At 42.5% G+C, this 15,909-nt stretch overlaps 1 protein-coding gene and 2 long non-coding RNA genes across 7 annotated transcripts in view; 2 read left to right on the top strand and 1 right to left on the bottom strand.

Moving 5' to 3' along the window:
• abr (ABR activator of RhoGEF and GTPase) overlaps positions 1–15,909 on the top strand; it is a 222,555-nt gene that overhangs the window by 70,919 nt on the left and 135,727 nt on the right. For 4 of the 5 annotated variants that reach the window (XM_014137906.2, XM_014137905.2, XM_014137908.2 and 1 more), the window contains exon 2: positions 11,168–11,346. In XM_014137906.2, coding sequence (XP_013993381.1) covers positions 11,168–11,346 — 179 coding nt within the window. Of the gene's footprint in view, positions 1–11,167; positions 11,356–15,909 lie in introns of all 5 variants that reach the window. The other variant, XM_014137910.2, reaches the window with a different exon arrangement.
• LOC123726241 (uncharacterized) lies at positions 2,465–3,009 on the top strand. Its single transcript, XR_006758632.1, has 2 exons — positions 2,465–2,527; positions 2,656–3,009. It is a non-coding gene; the product is annotated as an uncharacterized lncRNA (long non-coding RNA).
• On the bottom strand, positions 11,414–13,635 carry LOC106567976 (uncharacterized). Its single transcript, XR_001320213.2, has 2 exons — positions 12,235–13,635; positions 11,414–12,082 (listed from the first exon to the last, which is right to left on the bottom strand). It is a non-coding gene; the product is annotated as an uncharacterized lncRNA (long non-coding RNA).

Raw genomic sequence — 15,909 nt, 5'->3', positions numbered from 1 at the left:
CAGTAAAGCTTTATAGTAGATATTCAGTTTGAGTAGACAACAGGTCTATTGCTTGAGTAAACAGTAAGTACATTCTGCCTCAGTAGTTACACAATGTGGGCACTCCGGCATCATTGGCGCAGTCGGACCAGGATCTCATGGACTTAACGCACGGACACACCGGTTGCGTTTGCCGCCTGTAATTTGCAGACAGACTATACATGTAGAAATGGGCGAATTCAGCAGTCAGACGCCCACCGACAGGGTTGTCCCTAAAACCCACCGCTCCATCAGCAAGCGATCGAACGTAGACAAACGGCAGACTGTCATTTGGTGCGATGTGTTTTCTCCTTTTAGTTAGTTGGACTCATGTCTCTGTTGACCATTAGAGCTCCTAATTTAACATGACTGCTCCGGACTGGGATTCTCTTTAGGAATACTACTACTACTACTACATTTACATTTTAGTCATTTAGCAGATGCTCTTATCCAGAGCAACTTACAGTAGTGAATGCATACATTTCATTAAAAAATGTTTTTTTCCCGTACTGGTCCCCCGTGGGAATCGAACCCACAACCCTGGCATTGCAAACACCATGCTCTACCATCTGAGCCACACGGGACCAATGTTCACTGAATTTGTTTTTATTAGTTAGCCTAGCTCTACAATATGTGTTGGTTTCAGAGTTGTCTCTTGCAGTGCTTCAACCAGCTCTGTTTCTTGCACCTCTCTCTGCCCTGTTGTTTTAGTAGTCCATCACTACAGATAAAGGCCAGTCTCTCTCTGTGGCCTTTCCCTCTGGCCTTTACCATACAATGAATTAGTGATGCACCAGCTCAGTGTTTACTGGGACTTTATGGTTGTTTATGGCAGACGTCTTTATCTCCTTGACCTACTACACTTTCTTTATTCTCCCCAATTTCGATCTTGTCTCATCGCTGCAAGTCCCCAACGGGCTCGGTAGAGGCGAAGGTCGAGTCATACGTCCTCCAAAACAGAACCCGTCAAACCTCGCTTCTTAACACCCGCCCACTTAACCCGGAAGCCAGCTGCACCAATGTGTCGGAGGAAACGCTGTTCACCTGACGACCGAGGTCAGCCTGCAGGCGCCCGAGGTCAGCCTCAAGGAGACGCTAGAGCACGATGAGCCAAGTAAAGCCCCACCTGCCCCTCCCCTAACCCGGACGACGCTGGGCCAGTTGTGCTTCGCCCTATGGGACTCCTGATCACGGCCAGTTGTGACATAGCCTGGGATCGAAGTCAGGTCTGTAGTGACGCCTCTAGCACTGCAATGCGGTGCCTTACACCGCTGCACCACTCGGGAGTCCAGAAGCCTGTATGTTTTATCTGAATGCAGAGCAGTGCCAGACGTACTCACACAGAGCCTTTCTGGAAACTGGTCACAGTTGTACGCTTAATTTTTCCTTAAAGAAGAAGCCTCTTAATGAGTGTTTCCCAGGCAGTCAGGCAGACAGGCATTTCGAGGTTAGCCCTGTCTGTCCGTCACAGCTACACATGCCTAATTAGGATAATCAGTTAAACAGGAGATGATTGGGACCACTTCCACACTCACACATCATGTACTCATGCTGACTAACTTACATTGAGACATATAAAAGTCATACACACATGCTAGTGCAGAGCGATTAGTGCTTTTTGAGGTTGTTTCGGTTCTAAATTATTTATTTTTACATTAAATGCACTATGCATTATGTGGGTTGAATGCTGTAACACAGAATAAAACAATCAATAAAAGTCCCATGATGGTAGTGACTGCCCATTACTGCTCACTTATTAACCATCATTTATTCACATTACATTTATAAAATATTTAAGTTATTGTGTAGGCCGGGGGTCGGCAACCCGCGGCTCGAGAGCCGCATGCGGCTCTTTAGCGCCGCCCTAGTGGCTCCCTGGAGCTTTTTCAAAAATATGAAAATGGAAAAAGATGGTGTGAATATATATTTTTTTAATATAATTTATTATCCAATGCTGTAAAAATGTGTATAATAAATATTTAATTTCAACATTTCTGTCAACGAAGATTTACGTCATAGCCTGCGACACACGTTTCTTTCAGCTCGGCGTAGTGCCAGACAGGTGGCTGTTGCAAACAAACCGGCGGGTGTGTCATGGGCCATGGATCCCAAAGGGAAAAAGAGAAAGATAGCTGAGGAGAACAGAGGATTCCACAGTTCTTGGACCGAATCATTTGCTTTCATTGCCAATGCGGAAGGATTGCCTGCATGTTTGCTTTGTAATGAGAAGTTGTCAAAAAACAAAAAGAGTAACGTGGAAAGACATTTCCATTCTTCCTGACAGTTATAGGAACATGAAGAAATATGCATTTGGAGTATTATCCATCTTTGGATCAACATACCTGTGCGAGCAGATATTCTCAAACATGAACTACATAAAATCCAAATACCGCACCCGCCTCACAGATGAGAGCTTGCGGTCCTGCGTGAAGATTAAAGTTACATCTTTACATGCCCGATGTTGAGAAGCTGTCCAGTGATGTCCGAAAACAGAAGTCACATTAAACGGGTAAGAACACAATCCTGTCATAGGCACATATTTAGTAACAAAGTGGCTGTTTTTATAAAGTGATTTCTGATTTTTGTCAGTATATATATTTGGAATGACACATAGGGATATTGTGTTTTGTTGCTCAGGTCCGAGGATGGCTGCATTGTATTGTGCGTGTCAAAAGAGAAGAGGGTGCTGCTGCATTTTACCCTTGCACATTTGCAGAAAACTAAAGAGAAGAGGATAATGCACAGAAATCGAACTTAAACTGTATTTTAATTTTATATACTTTACCTTTTCAAAAGGCTGCTGTTTTACTGCACTCTGTCTGTTGCCCAGATAAGGGGGAAAAGAGAAGAGGATTGTATGGTATTATTGAGGATTGAAAAGCATTTTATTTCCATGGGGAGGTCTGAAATTACAGGAGGCCTATTATGCACGTTGCACATTTTGTTGTTGTTTTTTCGAATCCTAAAATAAAAATGACATCAAAAATCTGATTTCTGTATTGTATTTCTATAATTTCATCAATGCAACGAAACATAATACATTAATATTATAATGGAAGTTAAACTTAAAGCACCATCGTACAGCAGAGTAGTCACGTGGTGCGTCATTCTCTCCAGGATGCGCTGCAGGTAAAATAAACGTTTAATCATGAATGCTCATTATGTATTTGTAGCGTACTTATCATTTTGATAGTAGGCTAATATAGACACTTACAGCATGTGTTGCCTTCATTATAAGGCTTATATAAGGCTTTTAACTTTTTGCAGCTCCAGACAGATTTGTTTTTTGTTTTTTTGGTCCAATATGGCTCTTTCAACATTTTGGGTTGCCGACCCCTGGTGTAGGCTATATTACATTTGTTTTATTTGATGACTTTATTATTTCATTCCAAGTCATCATCTCGTCTCCATAGAGCTACTGCGTATGCTGTCTGAAAAAAATCACTATTTTGTAGTTCTTCAAAGTAAATAAGGCATACTTTTATGACTGCTGATTACGAATTATCAATCACAGATCAGGGGTTTCCAAGCTTTTTCACCCAGGCCCCCCTTCCAGCATTGGGGAACATCCCGCACCCCCCCACTTCTATTTCTATGGGCACGAGAACTGTTAATGACAACTGTTCTTGTTGGTGGAGAGAAAAAAAGAAGTTCAATTTCCTATAATTCTACATATTTTGTCATGGGGTGCAGAGAATTGTGCAGTTATAAAGCTAATGTTATTGCAATTCTATACATTTTGCCATGTCTAATGTGTGTTCATGTGATATTTGAGTGACACAAACACTACAACAAAATCTATGGGCAAAAAACCCAACTAAAAAACAATAGCTGACATGGACTAGTTGATCTGGACATTTCTTACAAATTATAAATAGCTCTCTAAGGTATGCAATGACTGACGAGGAAAACTGATTATGTACTATCTAATTTCGAAATTGCACCTTGTGCATTCTACTATTACTACTTTCAAGAGTAAGTTCAAAGCCGGATGGAGTTGGGAGAGTGGACCACTACCTGAAAATACATGATCTAAGTCAGAGATACCTCGCAAAGTAACAGCTGCTCTCTGTATCATCTCACATTAACGCATTCTTGTGTCTGTTCCGTAGCAGGTGTAAAAAATAAAAATAAAAAAAACTTTTAAAAATTGACAAGTAGATGCGCAATGGATTATTGTCATTAGTTTAGCACATAAAACGTGGTAATTATGTGGAATAACTCCCTACTAAATCACAGATGTCGGTCTCGATCTGATTTATCTCTAGAGAAACTGTGCAATGTGCGCGTTAAGCTCACAGGAAAAAAATTATTAAATGGAAGTCAAATAATTTTACAGACAACGGTCAATTATTCTGAAAAAAATATAGAAACGCAACATGCAACAATTTCAACAATTTTGCTGAGTTACAGTTCATGTAAGGAAATGCCTGCCCATACCAAATATGGCTGCCCATGCCAAAACCCCACCGCCACCATGGGGCACTCTGTTCACAATGTTGACATCAGCAAACCGCTAGCCCACACAACGTCATACCCGTGGTCTGCAGTTGTGAGGCCAGTTGGTCGTACCGCCACATTTTCAGAAATGACGGAGGCGGCTTATGGTACGGAAATGAACATTAACATCTCTGGCACCAGCTCTGGTGGACATTCCTGCAGTCATCATGCCAATTGCACGCTCCCTCGAAACTTGAGATGTCTGTGACATTGTGTTGTGTGATAAATCTGCACATTTTAAAGTGGCTTTTTATTGTCCCCGGCACAAGGTGCACCTGTGTAACGATCCTGCTGCTTAATCGGCTTCTTGATATGTCACATCTGTCAGGTGGATGGATTGTCTTGGCTAAGGATCAAATGCTCACTAACAGGGATGTAAACAAATGTGTACACAAAATTTGAGAGAATTAATGGAAAATGGGATCTTTTATTTCAGCTCATGAAACATGGGATCACTACTTTACATGTTGCGTTTATATTTTTGTTCAGGGTAGTTTAAAAACCGAAAAATAACAGACATTTCAGTTAATCGCTCAGCACTAACACACCTGCAGAAACTGCCACACACAGAAACACAGACGCGCGCGCACAGACACAAACAAGCACACACACACACACACACACACACACACACACACACACACACACACACACAGAGTGCGCAAAGAACATGCAAATGGGAACACACAGATAGAAACACAGACAGACCGGCAAACCTATAAAAGGAGAGCAGTGGAGGCCGACAGTAAAGGCCAGCGTGTTTGTGTGTGTTGGAGCGCTGCAGGCAGTGTAGTGATAGAGGAGAGCGAGAGCAGAGGCCCGCTGGCTGACCTACATTCACCCCATTCCCCGTATTAGATCCCCTCAACCCCCTCCCACTGAATACACCATGATGGGTAGGAGGTGGCAGTCCACTAGTTAGACTGGATTTTCAGCTTATTCTGTGACTCTTCCAACCGGGATTTCTGGAAAAGCAGGGAATGTTGGGACAGTTTGTTGGTAATGTTTGACTGTCTTAAGAGGAGTGTTAGGCTATCTATTTATCTTTGAGGCCGTTATCCATTCTCCATCTTCATGTAGCTCTGTCTGATGATATGGTGATTCTCTCCCAAGCATGCAGGCCTCTAACTCTGTAGATAATATAAGGAAAGAGAATACATTTGGGCTATGTAATAAAAGCTTTATAGTTTTGGTCATGTAGTGTACGTAATCCTATGTGGACACCTCAAAAATCTCATTCCAAAATCATGGCTATTAATATGGAGTTGGTCCCCCCCATTGCTGCTATAACAGCCTCCACTCTTCCTGGAAGGCTTTCCACTAGATTTTGGAACATTGCTGCGGGCACTTGCTTCCATTCAGCCACGAGCATTAGTGAGGTTGGGCACTGACGTTGGGTGATTTAGGCATGGCTCGCAGTCGGTGTTACAATTCATCCCAAAGGAGTTCGATGGGGTTGAAGTCAGGGCTCTGTGCAGGCCAGTCAAGTTCTTCCACATCGATCTTGACAAACCATTTCTGTATGGACCTTGCTTTGTGCACAGGGGCATTGTCATGCTGAAACAGGAAATGGCCTTCCCCAAACTGTTGCTACAAAGTCAGAAGCACAGAATCGTCTTGAATGTATTTTATCTTGTAGCATTAATATTTCCACATCGATCAGTGTCTGTGTTCTTTTTCCCATCTTAATCTTAAAGCCACATCTCAGACTGGCCAATAAAAATAAAAGCTTAAGATGGGAAAAAGAACACAGACACTGGACAGAGGAACTCTGCCTAGAAGACCAGCATCCCAGAGTCACCTCTTCACTGTTGACATTAAGACTGGTGTTTTGAGGGTACTGGTGTTTTGAGGGTATTTAATGAAGCTGCCAGTTGAGGACTTGTGAGGCATCTGTTTCTCAAACTAGACACTCTAATGTACTTCCTCTTGCTGAAGTACATTAGAGGCCTCCTACTCTTTCTATTCTGGTTAGAAAGCGTTTGTGCTGTTCTGTGAAGGTAGTAGTACACAGCGTTGTACGAGATCTTCAGTTTCTTGGCAATGTTTTGCATGGAATAGCCTTTATTTCTCAGAACATCGTAGCATCCGTGTCATCTGACCACTTCCGTATTGAGCAAGTCACATGTACTTCCTGCTTTAGTTTTTGCTTTTAAGCAGGAATCAGGAGGTTATAATTATGCTAAGATTTTCCAAATGGAGGGTGGGGAAGAGCTGTGTGTGGAGTAATGGTGGTCAAGAGTTTTATTTCCTCTGGTTACACGTTACATGCTGGTAGAAATGAGGTAAAACGGATTTAAGTTTGCCTGCATTGAAGTCCCCGGCCAGTAGGAGCGCCGCTTCTGGAGGAGCATTTTCTTGTTTGCTTATGGCCTTATTAGAGTTGTTTTGAGTGCAGTCTTAGTGCCAGCATCAGTTTGGTGGTAAGTAGACGTCTACCAATAATATAGATGAGAACTCTCTTGGTAGATAGTGTGGTCTACAGCTTATCATAAAGTACTCTACCTCAGGCGAGCAATACCTCATGACTTCTTTAATATTAGACATCGCCCGCCAGCTGTTGTTGACAAATATACACACGCCCCCATCCACGTCTTACCAGACGTAGCTTTTCTGTTATGCCGATGCATGGAAAATATCACCAGCTCTATATTATACATGTTGTCGTTCAGCCATGACTTGGTGAAACATAAGATATTCGTTTTTGAAGGCCCATTGGTAGGATAATCTTGATCGTAGGTCATTGATTTTATTTTCCAATGATTGCACGTTGGCCAATAGAACGGATGGCAGTGGGAGTTTACTCGCTCGCCTACGAATTCTCAGAAGGCAGCCCGACCTCAGCCCCCTTTTTTTCACGCAAATGATGGGGATTTGGGCCTGTTCCCGGGAAAGCAGTATATCCTTCTTGTCGGACTCGTTAAAGGAAAAAGCTTCTTCCAGTTCGAGGTTAATAATCGCTGTTCTGATGTCCAGAAGTTATTTTCGGTCATAAGAGATGGTAGCAGCAACATTATGTACAAAGTAAGTAAACTCCCCGTCATGTGATTTTCCTTGCCATATTTTACTTACCAAACACCACAATGGCAATATTTTAATAGCCAATACTGGCAAAGATGACAGGCTGCTGGTCTCATGTTTTATTACAAATCAATGATGCTATATTAAGATTTACACTGTGGAATATAAAGGGGTCCATAGGGCTTCACATGAGTCTGAATTACCAGTCATGTACAGAAGGTTTATGTTTTGAATAAGCAGTGCTTAATAAAGCATATAAAGCCATATGGCTGCAGTTAGAATGGCTCTATAGCCCTGTGCTCAGTCAGCTGGCTCTCATGCCCTTGTCACCCAGCAAAACAGATGGCATGACGCGTTGCATGGCAACACAGGCAAGCCACTGTGGTGTATGGGGGGGACCTGGTAGTTGAGTGACAGGTGGGTGGTCCATTGGCTGTGTTGTCAACCACGTCAGTGACTGACAGATGGGTTGGTCCCGCCCCTCTGGGTCCGGTTCATATTAGGCCTCTATTGTCTATGTAGCCTATATGCCACTGAGGATTTCAAATTCTCTCTGACATTGCTTTAATTTTCAATTTGGTCATCACAGCTAGATCCTTTCAATGCTACTGTGTGTTGTGGAGAGAGGCTTTCTAGCCAGAGTCTCTCTAGCTGAAGGGCCTAGACATTCATGGGTACACACAGGGTGTTTCTCAATATGCATACTACCGTGCTCCACACTCTCATGCTCCAAGTGCATTCTCCGAGGACATTCTCTTGAGTACGTTCTTGTGAGAACGAGAGTGTGGAGAACACATAAAACATTACATTTGAGAAGCAGTACCACTCCCCCTACTGTATTACCTCAAGCTGCACCTCCCCATTCACTGAACCTTCCAGACAGGACAATGGCAACAATAGAGAAGAAACAAGATATATACAAAGCAAACGTTTTACTTCATAATTATCAGCTAGATATATCTGAGTCGTAGTAATCTAGCTAGCCAGCTTGCTAGTTAAACATGCAAAAATGACCTAAAACTAATTTAATGCACGGTAGAGTAGATGTCAATTCTTTGTGGCTAGCTAGCTAGCTAGCCACGTAGCCATGTTGACTGAATATGGACTTACCCATTTACTGAACTTTCCTCCATCTAGCCAGGACAATGGCAATAGAGATGAAACAAGATATACAGAAAGCAAATGTTTTACTTCATACTGTAACTATCAGCTAGCTATATGTGAATCGTAATAATGTAGCTAACCAGATAGTATAACAGGCAAAAATGAACTAAAACCAATGTTATTGAAGGTAGATGTCAGTTCTTCGTGGGTAGCTAGCTAACAATTATTTGGCTAGATAACAGTAGTAGCTAGCCAGTTAGCTCTATTGACTTACTTTGGGCTTGCGACCTACGCACACTACAGTGGGTATTGTAGGCAGGTAACCATGGCAAAATTAACACGGCATGTATTTTAACATATCAAGATAAAATATTGTAGTCAGGCAACATATAAGATGTGAACAGGCAACATTTCATTCCGAAGTTGGAGTGTATTTTCTCTCGCTTCAGCTCAAATAATGTCCGCTGTTTGATTTCATGAAAATGTCATTTTTTACTTCCATTGAAGCTTGCATCGATGCATGCTTCAAAATATTTACAAATGGAGTAGGCATTCGAAAAGTGCCGTCCGTGCTCCATTTTGTGTGCTCGGAGCACAGAGAAACACCCACAGTCTGTTTCATTTTGTCTTAGTTACATCTTACAAAACAGTGCATTGGTTATATACAGTACCAGTCAAGAGTTTGGACACACCTACTCATTTAAGGGTTTTTCTTTATTTTGACAATTTTCTACATTGTAGAATAATAGTGACGACATCAAAACTATGAAATAACACATATGGAATCATGTAGTAACCAAAAAAGTTGATGACAGCTTTGCACACTCTTGGCATTCTCTCAACCAGCTTCACCTGGAATGCTTTTCCAACATATGCTCAGCAGTTATTGGTTGCTTTTCCTTCACTCTGCAGTCCAACTCATCCCAAGCCATCTCAGTTGGGTTGAGGTTGGGTGATTGTGGAGGCCAGGTCATCTGATGCAGCACTCCATCACTCTCCTTCTTGGTCAAGTAGCCCTTACACAGCCTGGAGGTGTGTTGGGTCATTGTCCTGTTGAAAAACAAATGATAGTCCCACTAAGCGCAAACCAGATGGGATGGCTGCAGAATGCTGTTGTAGCCATGCTGGTTAAGTGCGCCTTGAATTCTAAATAAATCACTGACAGTGTCACCAGCAAAGCACCATCACACCACCTCCTCCATGCTTCATGGTGGGAACCACACATGCGGAGATCATCCGTTCACCTACTCTGCGTCTCACAAAGACATGGCTGTTGGTACCAAAAATCTCAAATTTGGACACATCAGACCAAAGGACAGATTTCCACCGGTCTAATGTCCATTACTCGTGTTTCTTGGCACAAGCAATTCTCTTCTTATTATTGGTGTCTTTTAGTAGTGGTTTCTTTGCAGCAGTTTGACCATGAAGGCCTGATTCACTCAGTCTCCTCTGAACAGTTGATGTGTCTGTTACTTGAACTCTGTTAAGCATTTATTTGGGCTGCAATTTCTGAGGCTGGTATCTCAAATGAACTTATCCTCTGCAGCAGAGGTAACTCTGGGTCTTCCTTTCCTGTGGCGGTCCTCATGGGAGCCAATTTCATCATAGCGCTTGATGGTTTTTGCGACTGCACTTGAAGAAACTTTCAAAGTTCTTGACATTTTCTGGATTGACTGACCTTCATGTCTTAAAGTAATGATGGACTGTCATTTCTCTTTGCTTATTTAGCTGTTCTTGCCATAATATGGACTTGGTCTTTTACAAAATAGGGCTATCTTCTGTATACCATCCCTATCTTGTCACAACAAAACTGATTGGCTCAAATGCATTGAGAAGGAAAGAAATTCCACAAATGAACTTTTAACAAGGCACACCTATTAATTGAAATTAATTCCAGGTAACTACCTCATGAAGCTGGTTGAGAGAATGCCAAGAGTGTGCAAAGCTGTCATCAATGCAAAGGGTGGCTACTTTGAAGAATGTCAAAACACTTTTTTGCTTCCTACATGATTCCATATGTGTTATTTCATGGTTTTGATGTCTTCACTATTATTCTACAATGTAGAACATAGTAAAAATAAAGAAAAACCCTTGAATGAGTAGGTGTGCTAAAACCTTGGACTGGTACTATATGTGGTTTTGTGCTTATTCAAGTATCCTCAGCAATGGCATTATCTAGTAATGCCACAGCTGCTCTGTATTGTAGTAGTTCTTCTGTAGTAGCCTATAGCCCTGGATAACATACTAGTTTTTGCACTACAGTATTCATTCAGCTGTGTCCAGCTTGTTGTGGGGCAGGTTCAATACATCTTGTCCAGAATGTCCAGCCTACACATTTCCCACATTAGTTCCCTTCTCGCTCTCTCTCCCTCTCCCCCCACCCTCTCTCGCTCTCTCCCCCCACCCTCTCTCGCTCTCTCCCCCCACCCTCTCCATCTTACTCTCTCTCTCCAACATGGGTCTGTATTTCCCATCATTCCTTATGCACTGTATCCTAACCCCTCTCCTTCTCTCTCTCCTTCAGATTTCAACTATAACACAGACGGGTATGACGGTGACGCAGCAGAGGATCGTAAGAGTCAGGACGGTTCAGAGACCATGCCCTTCATAGACGAGTCCCCCACCATCTCCCCCAGCCTGTGTGCATGCGGCCCTGATGGAGAGGCCATCTCCCCCGTCCCACCAGAGGACCTGCTGCCCGGGGTGAGTCCCGTACACACATGCATTTACGCACAGACACTAGGGGTGAAACAGTTCACAAAACTCACGGTTCGGTTTTTTCCATTTATTATAATAGTAAACATGGGTAGCTTGAATTCCCAGGAGCATATGGAAACAAAGGGACAACAAAAAACAGCAGTGCCTGCCTTATAACATGAAATAAAATAGTCATTTAAAACAGAAATAAAATGGTAAATTAAAACAGAATTTCAACAAGAGTGCATAGTCCAGCAGCATATATCAAAATTAAGTCACATAGCAGTGCCTTAAACAAAATAGGACCACTTAAGACTGGTTACTTGAAAAAAATAAACATTTATCAGATTTTCAAGTTTTTCTTTAAGAAGATTAGTCTATCCACATTATCTGCAGTGAGCACAGATCGGCTTGCTGTGACAATGTCAGCCGCTGTGGCGAATACCCTCTCGCTAGGGACAGAGGTCCCAGGCACAGCCAGGTAGTGCCTTGCTAACATGGCAACATGAGGGTATATTAACTCTTTGGTCTTCCACCATGTAAGTGGATCAGCATCCAGGGAATACAGTCCACTTCCCTGTATGAGGTCACCTCCTCTATGACCTTGACCTTTGACTTGGTTCCCTGCTCCTGGGTCGTGAACAACGCCCCAAAAAGCTCAGCCATGGCAGACTTCTTTTCTGGAGGAAAGAAATCATATCTCTGGAGAGGGGTTGGCTCCTGTGGCATATGTGGCTTGACCCTGCAGAATTAAATTAGATGAAAATGACTATCTCTGAAGTGGCTTTAAAAATATGATTTCTTGTTCGAAATATCAGACACTATTATGACAATTATAATTAATTGTTAAATCACAAATTAATAAATGTCACATTAACAAAATAAATAAAATACCTGTTGTATATTGGTCACAATCTCTGCTGTGAGTTCATTGTAGACTCTCAGACGAGCAGCAGCATCCAGGTGCAGTAGGGACTTGAACCGGGGGTCCAAAGCAGTGCTCTTGTGTGAGAAGTCTTTGACACCGGGACCAGCATATCTAGGCTCCTGGTTACTCTGATAGCAGTCTTGACACCCCTTACTGCGGGTTAATCTTCATCAGATGCCACCATTGATTTAAGGATCATTGTTTTCATAGGCAGGACCATGAAAACTGATGGAATGCTCTGTGCATATCAGTGTTGTGACTGTTTTGAGAAGTTTGCACACTTTAATAACTTCCTCTGCTTGTTTGTCATTTTCAGACTAAGTCACAATATCTTTGACATTCTTCCTCACAGCTTGATCAGTCAGTGTAGAATACACCGCAACTTCCTGCTCAAGGTATCTCTCAGCCATGTCATGGCTTGAATTCCATCTAGTAGGGACATCTTGGATTCGTTTGTGGTTTGGCAGCTCCAGCATCTCCTGTGGCCCCAATCCAGCTAGTGCAACTGCATTTACAATATTTCTAGCGTTGTCAGTGGTCACAGGAATCGTTACATTATCCCTCTCCAACTTCCCCACTGCAACTACTTCCCTTAGCTCTTCCCCCAAGTTTACACTGGTGTGACTACTCTCAATGGGACGTGTTTGAAGGACATGGCTTTTTATCTCTCACTCTGCCGTAATGAAATGAGCCTTACAGTAAGGTAGCTCTAGACGTCCAACTGTATGTTGTTAGAGCAACAGACCGCGTTTCTGACAACTCACTCTCAAGTTGTTCTTTAGTTTTTTTTGTATAAGGCAGGTATTAATGTTTGGGCAAAATGTGTACGGTAAGGAATAGTAAAGCGCGGCTCGGCCACTTTAAACATGTTTCTGAACCCCGCTTTCTCTACCACAGAGAAGGGATTCATATCTGCCGCTATGAATTTTGCTATAGCTGAGTTGTTTTCTTTAGCCCTACCGGAGTCAGCTGCATTATTGTTGCCTGAATGAAGGCTGTGGGGAGAAGTGGTTGCGGTTTCATTTTTTCGCCTAGTCCCACCGATTGGCACTTTGGGGTGATGTCGGCGCAAATGAGTAGTCATGTTACTCGTATTGCCACTCGAATAGGCTATCGGCAATGAACAGAGCCAACATGTTGTAGTTTTATCCACCACTCGTTGGCAATCCCCGTTGTAGTTTACAGGGAAACCGAAATGTTCCCAGACGGCAGATCTGAATGATACTGGGGCGTCTTCTAGTTGTGCCTCGCCATGTTGCTCCTTTGCATTTAGCTCACTGCTAATTCCTTCATAAACTAATTGCTGCTACGACGGTCTCTCAGCTCTGTTCTCGCTGGAGTGAAATAACGAATGAGCAGAGCTGCATACAGCTACGAGACGAAACAACTTCATAAAAAAAAGGCAACTTCATTATTATGTCGATATTTTTCCTACGTTAATCTATACGCAAGTGGTTTATGCAATAATATTTATTTTTACAATGAAGTGTGTGTATGTATATTTTCCTAGCTATAATATATGATTAATGTATTGTTTGGTTAGCAGCGCGCACCGAACCGTGGACCCTGTACTGAGCGGATTCAATACGATTTACACGTAGCGTTTCACCCCTCACACACACACACACACTGGAATAAAGGACAGTATTGCAGAGGTGCACAACTCCGGCTTGCAAGGTCTGGGGCCGGGGTTGCTTCTTACTCCTGTCAGTGCTTTTGCTGCAAACACTTCTTATTTCTACGGTGAGAGTAATTCATTGTGGTCACAACCAATGTTCCCTCTAATATTTTTCCACTGAGCGCAAACTTGAACGTTGTGCAACTTCTCTGAAACTTCTAGTGCGCGTTTACTGTGAACACTGAGGCTGTAACCACTTTAAATTGTAGTTGTAAGTGGCCAAGTAGGCTAGAGTGGCTATTTGATCATAATGTAGGCCTACCACAGTGGCCTCACATATAAAACGATGGAGAAAATGCATCCCATAACATTTTAACATGGAAATGGCTGTTCTGTTATTCAGCCTACAGTAGCAGCCAATGTGTGGTGTTCAATGTAGGTCTACATTCAATGAGACTTTAAAAAAGAAAACATGCAGGGACTTGACATTAACCTGTTTATCCACTTGTCCTTCAGAGAATGAGGTGACTGAAAATGTCGTTGTGTTGTCTGACGCAAGACACCACCAATAAAATGCATTATTATTCCCATACCATTATTACAGAAGATCTGACAAATTATGCTACCTACTGGCTACTTAGCTTATTCAAGCCTCTCTCAAAATACAACACTGCCCCTTTAGGACCAAAAAAGCTCTACCTGACTCACTTTTCAAAGATGTCAAGAAATGTACATGTTTTGTGCTCTTGTAGGAAACAATCACTCCCCTATAGCTGACTACAAATGATCTATAACTAGGCTAATAACTCACTAACTAGCAAAGGATATGAACAAAATGTGCACACGTGGCTACATGCAGCTCTTGTTTTTATCTCGGCTGATGGCGAAACTCGAGTCACACCACATTATTTCTGCCTTGTACACAAATTTATGTTGTTATTCCTATGAACAGAGAAAGTGAAATATTCCTCGATATTAGAAAAAACCCAAGCGGCAATAATAACAGCAACCAACGCAAGCCTATAGATGCACTTTCCTACTCGTTCATTACTGCTGCAGTGCTTATTGTAGTGCTGAGTGGAAATAGGAAGAACACACATTTAAAGGTTATAAAAGTGTTGAATACAAAGTAACAACATAAACATGAACTTACTCATAAAAACAGCAGCGCTTTGCTGTATTTGTTGAGTCTCTGTAGTATTTTTTTTTTTTAAATGTTCTGAAATCTCACAGTATCAACTTCTCTGTAGCTTTATTTTATGCGTGCTAAGTTATGGTAAACATGGTAATCTGAGCCATCCGATTGGCCATCGGTAGGCCTATAGTGCACTTGATTTGATCTCTTGGCCTGCTGAGAAGGTGCAGGGCAGCTGAATCGGGTGCACCTACCAACAACAGCCCGAGACCAAAAAAATAGGAACTAGGCTTTATCGTTGGGTTTTTTACAGAAATGTTTGGCGATCGACTAGGAATGCCTTGGAGATTGACCGGGTGGTGACCACTGCTCTAGAAAGTTGAGTGAAGTTCAATCTTGTGCTTCTCTCTGTGGGTTGATATTTCTTCTACACGGCAGTCCCAGGGAGCTGCGCGACAGTCTCGGGGTACTACGCGTCCGCATGCAGTTTAGAGGGAACATTGCTCACAACTGCACTTCAAAACACAGTTTGAGAAGAAAGCCACAATGCTTTGTGGGAAATGAAGTCCTCCACTACCCACTGATGGTACAAATGACTGTCTTTGGTAACATTGTGCCTACTTCCTGTAGGCCCATGTAATTAACCACTAGAATTCTATCTTCACAGTAACACTGCAGGTGCTGCATTCATTCACATCCTCTGAATGACATCAGTAGCTATTAGCACTAAGCTACAATCTGCTGTCCTCTGTCTGAGACATAGGAGGCCTTTTCACACTGCATGGTTCTTAGCCCCAGGCTAAGACTGTCCCCGGGCTAGCTTATCCTGTGTTCACACAAGCATTTGTTAACCCTGGGCTAAGCTTTAGCCATTGGCTAAGGATTCAC

The sequence above is a fragment of the Salmo salar genome, chromosome ssa13 (assembly GCF_905237065.1).
Source record: "Salmo salar chromosome ssa13, Ssal_v3.1, whole genome shotgun sequence".
Taxonomy (NCBI): Eukaryota; Metazoa; Chordata; class Actinopteri; order Salmoniformes; family Salmonidae; genus Salmo; species Salmo salar.
This window is presented reverse-complemented; position numbering and strand designations above follow the sequence as displayed.